The 11420-nt window shown below is 49.3% G+C and overlaps 1 protein-coding gene across 1 annotated transcript; it reads right to left on the reverse strand.

Moving 5' to 3' along the window:
- Window positions 1-6757: 6757 nt before the first annotated feature.
- On the reverse strand, window positions 6758-7711 carry LOC309891555 (olfactory receptor 14A16-like; the record flags this gene model as incomplete). The annotated part of the gene is made up of 1 exon (XM_082785915.1): window positions 6758-7711. The coding sequence occupies one exon, from the start codon at window positions 7709-7711 to the stop codon at window positions 6758-6760; it is 954 nt and encodes a 317-aa protein (XP_082642041.1).
- Between the last annotated feature and the right edge of the window lie 3709 nt (window positions 7712-11420).

An 11420-nucleotide genomic window follows, 5' to 3' on the forward strand; every position in this document is an offset into this window, starting at 1 on the left:
GTTGATACACTAGTTTAACAGCTTATCAGGAGATGGTTACATGATGGTTACAACAGTGTGTTTGAACAAAAGAGGCAACTGAGATGCAGAAAGAGAGAAGGGGAGGGGGTTCTATTTTTTTGTTACATTGAGCAAAAGAATTTTCATAGTGTCTAGCCAAGCATTATACAGCTTCTTACTTCAGCAGGGAGCTTTTGCAACTCCCGCTCCTCAAACAGAACTCCTTGTTTTTATAATCTAAAAGACAATAAACAAACATTTATGGTGTATTACAATGGGCACCCCCTGCCTTTCTGCTCACGTGTATCTAGCAAATCACTGAGGCTGTCCATGTCCCGTCGTCCTCATGGAGTGGTCACTCCCGTCCTGGCCTGATCGTGTCACCTTCCTGCTTACTGTGGACAGTGGTGGGTATGGGTTGTGGCAAACTTACCTGTCCTAGAGAGCATTGACAGCTCTTATTCCAACTGACTTCTTAAGGTGAGAGCAGCCAGGATTGTGCTGTGGTCTGGTCCAATCGCCGTTTGATTCTGGCTGAAAGAAGCACCAAATGGAGCAGCATCCCTCTGTCAACACGGGCAGCCCCAGTCACTGTGCCCGAGGGTCTCCAGCAACTCACCAAGGCCGTCCTTGTCCCATCATCCTCATGGAGCACTCACTGCCCTCCTGGCCCGAGCGTGTCACCATCCTGCTTGCTGATAGAGGCTGGTGGGTGTGGGTTGGGGAGATCTTACCTGTCCTGGAGAGCATTGGCAGCTCTTCTGTGCAGCTGAGTGCTTGAGGGCAGAGAGGCCAGGATTGTGCCGTTTCTGGCTGAAAAAGGAAAAGCACCAAACGGAGCAGCATCCCCCTGTAACCATGGGCAGCGCTTGCCTGAGTGCCCAAGGGTCTCCAGCGACTCACTGAGGCTGTCCGTGTCCCGTCATCCTCATGCAGCAGTCACTCCCATCCTGACCCAATCGTGTCACCGTCCTGCTTGCAGTTAGAGCCTGGTGGGTGTGGGTTGGGGTAATCTTACCTGTCCTGGAGAGCATTGGCAGCTCTTCCTCCCAGAAGTCTTCTCAAGGGGAGAGAGGCCAGGATTGTGCCGTGGTCTCATCCCATCGCTGTGTGTGTCTGGTTTTAATAACAGACAGAGCAAACGGAGCAGCACCCCCGTGTGACCACAGGATGACCCTGCCTCTGTGCCTGAGCTTCTTGAGCATCTCACCAAGTCTGACCACCTCCCATCATCCTGTTGGAGTGCTCACTGCCATCCTGGACCAATTGAATCACCTTCCTGTTTGCTGTGGCCTTGGTGAGTGTGGTTTGGGGTGATCTTATCACTCCGAAGAGCATTGGAAGTTTTTCCTTCCAGCTGAGTTCTCAAGGGGAGAGTGGCCAGCAGTGTGCTGTGGTTTGCTCCCATCGCTGTGTGAATCTGGCTGCAAAAGGAGAAGCACCAAATGGAACAGCATCCCTCTGTGAGCACGGGCAGCCCCTACTTCTGTGCCCGAGGGTCTCCAGTGACTCACCAAGGCTGTCATTGTTCGGTCATCCTCATGCAGCGGCCACTCCCATCCTACCCCGATCATGTCACCGTCCTCCTTGCTGTTAAAATCTGGTGGGTGTGGATTGGGGCAATCTTACCTGTCCTGAAGAGTGTTGGCAGCTCTTCCTTACAGCTGACTTCTCAAGGGGAGAGCGGCCAGGATTGTGCCGTGGTCTGGTTCCATCGCTGTGCATTTCAGGCTGAAACAGAAGCACCAAGAGACAGAGCAGCATCTGTCTGTGAACATGGGCAGCCCCTGCCTCTGTGCCTGAGGGTCTCCAGCTACTCATCGAGACTGTCCGTGTCCTGTCGTGCTCATGGAGCGCTCACTCCCGTCCTAGCCTGATCGTGTCACCTTCCTGCTTCCTGTGGACAGTGGTGGGTGTGGGTTGGGGCGATCTTACCTGTCCTGGAGAGCATTGGCAGCTCTTCCTTCCAGCTGCTTTCTCAAGGGGAGAGTGGCCAGGAGTGTGCTGTGGTTTGGTCTCATCGCTGTGTGATTCTGGCTGCAAAAGGAGAATCACCAAACAGAGCAGCACCTCCCTGAGACACAAGGCTGCCCCTACTTCTTTGCCTGAGGGTCTCCAGCTACTCACCGTGGCTTTCCGTGTTCCATCGTCTCCATGGAGCAGTCACTGCTGTCCTAGTCTGATCGTTTCACCTTCCTGATTTCTGTGGACAGTGGTGGATGAGGTTTGGGGTGATGTTACTTGTCCTGGAGAGTGCTGGATGTTCCTTCCAGATGTCTTCTCAAAAAGATAGTCGCCAGGATTGTGCCGTCGTCTGCTCCCCATCGCTGTGTGAGTCTGGATTTAATAAGAGAAAGAAAAAACAGAGCAGCATCCCCGTGTGATCAGGGGCCGACCCTGCCTCTGTGCCTGATGGACTCGAGCATCTCACCATGTCAATCCATCTCCCATCATTCTGATGGAGCGGTCACTCCCATCCTGGCCCAAGCGTGTCACTGTCCTGCTTGCAATGAGACCATTGTTGGGTGTGGTTTGGGGCGAAATTCCCTGTCCTGGAGATTGTTGACACCTTTTCCAGATGATTTCTCAATGCGAGAGAGTCCAGGAGTGTGCCATGGCTTCATTCCAGCACTGTCAGTGTCTCCAGCTGTAATAGAGGAGGCGACAAACCGAGCAGCCACCCCCTCTCAGCACTGGAAGCCATTCCTTCCTCCTTGCATGAGGCTCTCCCAGCCTCACACCAAGGCTGTCCATCTCCCATCTTCCTGATGTCCAGGAAATGTTCCTTGTAGCTTAAATGTGTCATGTTCCCACTTAGCGTGGTGAAGCCGTGGTGGGGAATGGCTTTGGGCTGTCTTAACCGTCCTGTAGAGCGTTGGCATCTTTTCTGGCTGAGTTCCCAAAGCGAGAGAGGCCAACAATGTGCCATGGTCCAGTCTCATCACTAGGTGTGTTTCTGTCTGAAAGAGGAAAAGCACCAAACAGAGCAGCTTCCCCTCTGTAACCATGGGCAGTACTTGCCTGAGTGCCCAAGGGTCTCCAGCGACTCACCGAGGCCGTCCCTGTCCCCTCATCCTCATGCAGTGGTCACTCACATCCTGACCCGATCGTGTCACCATCCTGCTTGCAGTTAGAGAGGAAAAAGAAGCTGACTTCCTGTGGTTGAGTTTGTGTCTGGAGCGGACACTTGAGCGGGAGGAGCAGGCAGCTGAGCAGCCTCCCCGTCAGCATGGGCAGCCATTACAGACCTGCCCAACCGCCCAACCGCCGTTGGGGCAGCATTCCGCAGCCATGGCCGTCCCCAAAGCTTTGTGACATGGGGCACCCCCTGCCTGCTGTGAAATGGCAGGGCATTAATTGCAGAGCAGCAGGCTGTGGGAGCATGCTGGGGGCTGGTGGGGCTGTGCTGCCTGCCCTGCAGAGCTCTGAGAGCTCCATGCCCAGGGGAAGAGGCCAGGAGCATGCCCCAGTTCAGTCCTGTCACTGCCTGTGCATGCGGCTGAAAGAGGACAGGCAAGCAGAGGGGAGACCCCTGCCTGCCCCCCATCGCCGCACAGGGTGACAAGCCTATTCCTGCCCACCATGGAAGCACAAAGGAAGAACTAAACAAATAATAAGCACTGAAAAGCCCAAAGCCACGGGTTCTGATTCTGGGGAGGGGAATCAAGTAGCTGTAGCAGCAATTGCAAGAGCAGCTACTCAGCAAAGGCAAAATGAGTTCATTGAAATGAACTTTTTTTCAGCTAAAGAGTAAAGTTCAGGAAAAGCTAAGAAAGCCCAAAACTCTACTAAAAATAAAAACAGCTAAAGTGGTGTCCATTTTATACATCATTTGCAGGGACACTGCCCTTAACAGAAAAGATACTCCTAAAGAAAACTCTGAAGGACATCGTTAAGATCAGTCTGACCTTTAGTCTTGGTGTGACTGAAATCAGTCCAGTTTGGGGTCAGAATTCTGCCTGACATCGTGCAGGAGTGCTCTTCTGAAGCCAGTGCAGTTCCCCATGCAGTGGGTCCCCAGCCCCAGCGACAGACAGCAGTGACCTTTGGTGGACACTTACAAGGACAAATTGGCATTTGGCTTCAGTTGACCATAAGTCAATGCACAGAGCTTGCAGAGCAGCTTCCATATTGCTGCATGAGCACATCAGGCCATTGTGAACTTCAGCCCAATTGTCTTGCAGAGAATGAGGTTAGAATAAAGCAGGCAGTTGGAATAGGGATGATGGAACACTGCCTGGAGGGCCTGCTGCCTCCCCATAAGGAAGAGAGGGCATATAATATAATAATAGTACCAGCTTGAGCAGATCAGAACAGAAGGATAAAAATATATTTTGTTTTGTTAAATGATTTGGTAAGGGATAGCTTTGTTTTGTTTGTTTGTTTCATAAATATACATGAACAGGAGGAAAAAGAAAGGAAAAAAATATATATCCTCATTAAGAAATGGGCTAGTGTTTAGAAAAGAGGAGGAGGGAGGATGGTATTTTGGTTCCCAGTTCAGATGAGGCTCTGGTGTGCACAAAGAAATGTTAAAATAGATGAAGCCTCATGAGCCTGATTGAAGCTGGCATGTAAACAGCTACAACATTCATAAGCTGCACATAGCTAGTCCAGTCAATAGGTCACTTTCTAGGCCTGCTTACATTACTTGAAGTACTTCCTACTTCATCTAAATGTTTCCTAGGCTCTCATACCCAAAGTAGGCTGTGAAAATGTTCCTTTCTTTCATCTATCTAAGCTGCCTAAGTAAAAGCAAAGAGACACCTCTATTCCAACCATGTCCCATTGCAAGGCCTACAACAAAATCCATCTGTAAGAGAATTAAAGATCCTGCCCAGTTCCATGTGACCGTCCTACCAGGAGACAGGAGCCCAAGGCTGTACTAAAGCATCAACCACATGTAAAGCATTCCTCACAAGCACTTCAATTTGAACAAGGGAAGAAAGCATGCTTCAGTCCTCCAGCTCAAGCTGAGCCACCATGCCAGTAATGTCAGGGACATGGAGGCTCCACAGAGAGCTGCAAAGGGAAGCTCTGTTCCAGCTTAATAATATAGCTGGATTGTCCTGGAAAACAGGCTGAGTGGCTCCCTGGGAGTGAGTGGGGATTAGGTGTTTATAATTAAACAGAAGTAAATTGAGGGAGGTTGAAACTCACCCCAGCGGCTGTACATCCTCCTTCAAGTCTTGAAGAGCTTTCCAGTTAGAGAAACAGACAGCATCTCCCCTGTGAGAAAGACAATTTCAGAGAATTTTGCCTAACCCCCTTTAGAATCTGAAAACACTTATCACTGTGCCCTACCAATTTCATGTAAGCCCAATACAACCTCCCACCTGCAAGGTAAAAGCAGAGCCCAGACGAGCACCAGCAGACCTATGAGCCAGCAATGGCAAGACACTGCTGCTGCTTTGGGGCTGCTAGCAGATGAAAACCTTGGGAAAATTGCTCAGAGCATTTTTTTTGGCTCTTCCCTCCATGGATGAGATAAAACAAGGAGGGTTTTGGCAGGGGGTGAGCTATTCCACACTTGTGCTTAGGTGAGAGATTAGAAACAAGCCCAGGTGTTTGCACCAGACCCAACGCACGCACACATCGCAGAGCAACAGGGACCACACTATCATGGCCCAGCTCTGCACACCCATGCATTTCCTGACAGGACACATTGGGTGACACACACGCTGGTGATTCCAGAACCAAGGGGACTCCTCACAGATATTCCAGCTTGGCTCAGGGCATGTGCTAACCCTACTCTGAGCTGGAAAGCTCCCCAAAGTGCAGTATTTCCAGCCTGTGGAGTTCAAGTAATAGTCAAAAAAGCTTTGAGAATGTGCCCTGACAGCCACCTGCACAGCCATGGGCTTCCTGCTGCCTCCTGAGACCCTGAGGCACAGCTGACCTCAGCAGAGCATCCCTACCCATCTCCTCCTTGAGTCCTGTGACATGACCACATCCATGTCACCTCACGTGCCTCCTCCAAGACCAAGTGATTGCTGTAGGACCTCTCATGCCCTGCTCAGCTTCATGAGGCCAAACTGCTTCAGCTAGGTGACTAGACCACAGGAATGCAGGATTTGGGGCTTAGGTGTTCAGGTTAGGGTTTAGGGATTAGATCTTGCCTTCCAGGGTTAGTGGTTGGGCAGAGTATTAGAGGGAGGCCTGTGTTTACTGCGTTGGCTTCTAGTCTGTGTAGTGTGGAGACGCTGTTATCTGTTGGGATTTTTGTCAGGGCTTTGTTGAGGAATCATGTTAAGGCTGGAATTCAGTGCTAGGGATGAAAGGCTGAGGAATAGGGTGAGAATTGAGCTAAGAGTGTATGGTAAGGCCTTATGGATTTGGGACTTGGCTAACCCACGCCAGATGAGATTTGGGGTTAGGAGTAAGAGTAGTGGATTCCTTGCAGAGAGAGGGATAGCATTTAGGTGTTAGGGTAGGGCTTACTGTTACTGCTTAGAAATATTGTGAGGGCTTGACATGGATGTTTTCCTACATGTTAGAAAAGTGTTAGAGAAGTGCCCCTGGCCTGTCCCTGCCCTGACACTGCTGCTGTGCCAGGACTATTTTTCCCCCACTTCTGTGCACAGCCAAGTGACCCTGCAGCTCCACAACATCGTGTGGAAGGATCTAGGGAGAGCAAGTCACTGAAGGCTCCTTTCATTAATTTAAATACACAGAGAGCTAGAATAATCACACATATATATACACGAAACATGTATAGAAGTATCAAATGGGCCTGTAACGAGTTATGTTATGTGTGTTATGCAAAAGATAGGCAGTTTATTGCTTCTGAAAAGCATGCAATCATCACTTTCCACACTGAATTCTTCAGCTCCTGGTTCCTCATGCTGTAGATGAGAGGGTTCAGTGCTGGAGGCACCAGCGAGTACAGAACTGCCAGCAAAAGATTGAGGGAGGAGGAGGACATGGAGGGGGGTCTCAAGTAGGCAAATGTACCAGTGCTAATGAACAGGGAGACCACGGCCAGGTGAGGGAGGCATGTGGAAAAGGCTTTGTGCTGGCCCTGCATCGAGGGGATCCTCAGCACAGCCCTGAAAATCTGCACATAAGACATCACAAGGAAAACAAAACAACCAGATGCTAAACAGGCACTAATCACAAGAAGTCCAACCTCTCTGAGGTAGGCATCTGAACAGGAGAGCTTGAGGATCTGGGGAATTTCACAGAAGAACTGGTCCAGGGCATTGCCCTTGCAGAATGGTAGTGAAAATGTATTGAAAGTGTGAAGGAGGGCATTGAGAAAGCCACTGCCCCAGACAGCTGCTACCATATTGGCACAAGTTCTGCTGTCCATTATTGTCCCATAGTGCAGGGGTTTGCAGATGGCAATGTAGCGGTCATAGGCCATGATGATTAGGAGATAGAACTCTGCTGTGACAAGGACAACAAACATAAAGAACTGCATAGCACAACCAAAGAAGGAAATGGCCCTGGTGTCCCAGAGGAAATTGGCCATGGCTTTGGGAACAGTGGTGGAGATGCAGCCCAGGTCAAGGAGGGAGAGATTGAGGAGGAAGAAGTACATGGGGGTGTGGAGGTGGTGGTCGCAGGCTATGGCTGTGAGGATGAGGCCGTTGCCCAGGAGGGCAGCCAGGTAGATGCCCAGGAAGAGGCCGAAGTGCAGGAGCTGCAGCTCACGTGTGTCTGCGAATGGCAGGAGGAGGAACTCAGTGGGGAAGCTCCTGTTGGACATTTGCGGCCTCTAGGCATGGTTGGCAGCCCATGGAGGAAAAGACAGAGACAGTCAGGACAGGGTCTCTGAGCAGAATCCACTATGTTTCTCACTGACCCATTGCACACTCTCTTCCATTCTCTCCTGATCAGGATTGCACACTTCCAGCTCCCCAGCTAGCACTCTGCATCCCAGCTGCACAGCCTGCAGCCGGCCCCGTATGAATGAACCCCCATGTCCTGTACAGCTGTGTCTGGTTAACCCTGCTCTGGAGTATGTCATTCATACAGTAGAGATAGAAGAGTCCTCTTGAAAAACCCCATAGGCTGTGGGATTTGCTAGAAAATCTGGAGATGGCATCAGGAACAACAGCTGTGCTGCCCTGCAGCCAGAGACTTACCCTGTTCAGGGACTGTGAAGATTTCTCCCGCAGTGAGCTCTCAGCATCCCCCCTCCACACTGCCTTTAACATCTCCCTCCCTTCTCTCAGCTGCCCTTGTCCTCTGCAGGCGGTGCCCCCAGCCCTGCTGCTGTGCAGAGGAGCTGCTCCTGGGCAGAGCTGTCTCTCTGCAGTGCTGCCTGCTTGCCAGGAGCTCCCCTTGGGCCCAGGAGCCTGGCCCAGCTCAGCAGCACAGGGAGCTCTTGACATGTCCCTGTGCCTCCAGGGGAATCAACTTTGAAACAGGCTGATGCAATCACTGATTTTTTTCTCGCAGCTGGGGATGATCACTTATTTCCAGTAGTGTGTTTTCCCCTAAGTCAAAGGAAGGGTTTGGCATGAGAGTACTCTTTTCTTGTCCCATTATGAGACCATACACCCACAAAGTGACAGGGAGGCTGCATCCTATCTCTTCCAAATGTTTGTTGATATTAAGCGGGAGAAACTTTTTGACAGAAACTGAAATCCCTCTGTGTACATAAGCTACACAACCAATTGCTGGCCTGCAGGATCATTGTATCCTAGAAGCCTTTGGGTCTGAATGGACCTTAAAGACCATCTAGTCTCAACCCCCGTGCCATGGGCAGGGCAACTTCTCCTAGGCCAGGTTCCATCCACCCTGATCTTTGGTCAGTTTGGTTAGGCTTTGGAACAGGTTCTTCAGGGACGTGGTGAAGTCACCTTCTATGGGGATGTTTAAGGAAAGCTTCATGCCTGGGACTCTGTTTAGAGCGTAATATCGATGGTTGGGTGATGGTTGATTTGGAGGTCTTTTCCAACCTTAATGGTTCTATGATTCTATGAATTGTAGGCTTCCAGGATCTAAGAATCATAGAATGCTTTGCATTATACAGGACATTAAAGACCATCTAGTTCCAGCCCCCTTTCCATGGGTAGGGGCTAATCCCATGAGATCGGGTTTTTCACGCTCTCATCCACCTTTATGTTGAACACTACCAGGGAGGGGGCATCTACAACCTCTTTGTGTAATCTTTTCCAGTGTCTCACCACCCTTTGTGTGAATAATTTCTTCCTTAGATCTGATCTAAATCTATTCTCTTTTAATTTAAAACTTGTTATCCTAGCACTACACTCCCTGAAAAAGGGTCTTTCCAGCTCTCTCCTATTTTTCTCCATCTGTTCTGCTAAGGAGGGTGAGGGCGAGAGTGGCTGTGGGGAGCTTGGTTACCTCCTGGGGATAAAGCACAACACATCCAGAGACACAAACATGACCAACAAGTGATAAAGAAGGCAGTGAAGGGAACCAAACATGGTCAGTCACACTGGCTGGTGAGAACATGGGAGAGAGAGAAAACACTTCTTGCGGTCAGGTTATCTGATCAGGGACCTTGTCAGTTGGGAAACCAAGGGAAAATGGGAAATGCTGGTAAAAGTACATGTCCTAGGAGGACAGCCTGAGGACCCTTTGGCCATCTAGTCTGGAGAAAAGAAGGCTGAGGACTGACGTCATTGCTCTCAACAACTTCCTGAGGGGGGGAAGTGTTGAAGGAGGGGATGATCTTTTCTCTCTTGTAACTGATCACACAACATGTGGGAATGGCACATAGATGCACCAGGGGACGTTCAGATGGGGCATTAGGAAAATTTACTGTACTGTGAGGGTGGTCAAACACTGGAACAGGCTTCCTAGAGACCTGCTTGATGCCCCGTGTCTGTCAGTGCTCAAGAGGCATTTGGACAATACCCTCATACATAGTCTCTAATTTTTGTTTAACCCTTAAGAGGTCAGGAAGTTGGACTAGATGACCTTTGAAGGTCCCTTCCAACTGAACTATTCTGTTCTAATCACTACAGACTTGGCTAAGCCCCATTTGTGTATTGGAAGGCCACCATAATGTCTACTGGAGTCTTCTCAAGGCTAAGCAATCCTAACTTTCTCAGGCTGTCTTCACTGGAGGTGCCCTTCTTGTGCATGGCATACTTTTGTTAGAGGTGTAGTGGGCTGCAGGGAGTGCTTCAGTTAGTTGTCCTTGCAGTGTCAAAGAATCATAAAATGGCTTAGGTTGAATGGAACCTAAAAGATCTTCTTTTCCGATGTATGTGCCTTAAGCTGGCATACCACCAACTAGATCAGGTTGCCCAGGGCCTTCTCCAGTTTGGCCTTGAACACCTCCAGGGATGGGGGATCCATAGTTTTTTTGCACAACCTCTTCCAGTGACTCACTATCCATGCAGTCAAGAATTTCCTCCTAACGTCTAGTCTAAATCTATCCTCAGTTACTTGAAGACCATTCCCTCTTGCCCTGTCATTATCAACTCAAGTAAAGAGTCCATCTCCACCCTTTTTTAAGAGCCCTTTAAGAACTGAAGGGACACAATGAGGTCTCCTCAGAGCCTTCTCTTCTCCAGGCTGAACATCCCCAGCTCTCTCAGCCTTTTTTCATAGGAGAGGAGCTCCAACCCTCTGATCATCTTTGTGGCCCTCCTCTGAACTTGCTCTAACAGGTCCACATCTTTCTTGTGCTGGGGTCCTCAAACCTGAATGGAGTACTCCAGGCGGGACCTCACGAGGGCAGAGTAGAAGGGGACAATCACCTTACTTGGTCTTCTGGCCATTCCTCTTTTGATGCAGCCCAGGATGCAAACTTCATGATGTTTTGCACACCCCCAACCTACATGTCATTGGGGGCAGGATGAGAAACTGAAACCCTTGATGCTGTGCAGACATGGTTCATCGATATGTGAGTATCTAATATTTAATCTAAATCTACCCTTTTTTACTTGAAAGCCATTGCCCCTTGTCCTATCACTACATTCCCTGGTAATGAGTCCTTCCCCAAGTTTCCTGTAGGCTCCCTTTATGTACAGGAAGGTTGCTGTAAGGTCTCCCCAAAGCCTTCTCTTTTCCAGTAAATAATAATGATAATGATAATGATAGTCATCATCATCATCGTCGTCATCATCATAGTTCTCCCAGTCTCCTCTCTTAGCAGATGTGCTCTAGATCATTTTTGTGGTCCTCCTCTGGTCCTGCTCTACTAAGTCCATGTGTCTACTGAGGTGAACTGAGACATGAATAAAAAGATAGGCATTTATTTAACTATTTAAGCAACACTAGCAAAATCTGTTTTTGTCTTTTATTGGTGGTATGAGGAACATTGCAAATGGCTAAACATCTGCCTGTCAATGGCAAATGGTGAATAATAAAATAATAAGTTCTGTTTTTTGTTTGTTTGTTGGTTGGTTGTTTTGTTGTTGTTGTTGTTGTCGTTACTTGTGTGCACATCTAGCTGTTAAACTGTCTTTATTCCAGCCCACTTTTTTTTTTTT

This window comes from Aythya marila (assembly GCF_965140915.1).
Source record: "Aythya marila genome assembly, contig: HAP1_HAP1_SCAFFOLD_158, whole genome shotgun sequence".
Taxonomy (NCBI): domain Eukaryota; kingdom Metazoa; phylum Chordata; class Aves; order Anseriformes; family Anatidae; genus Aythya; species Aythya marila.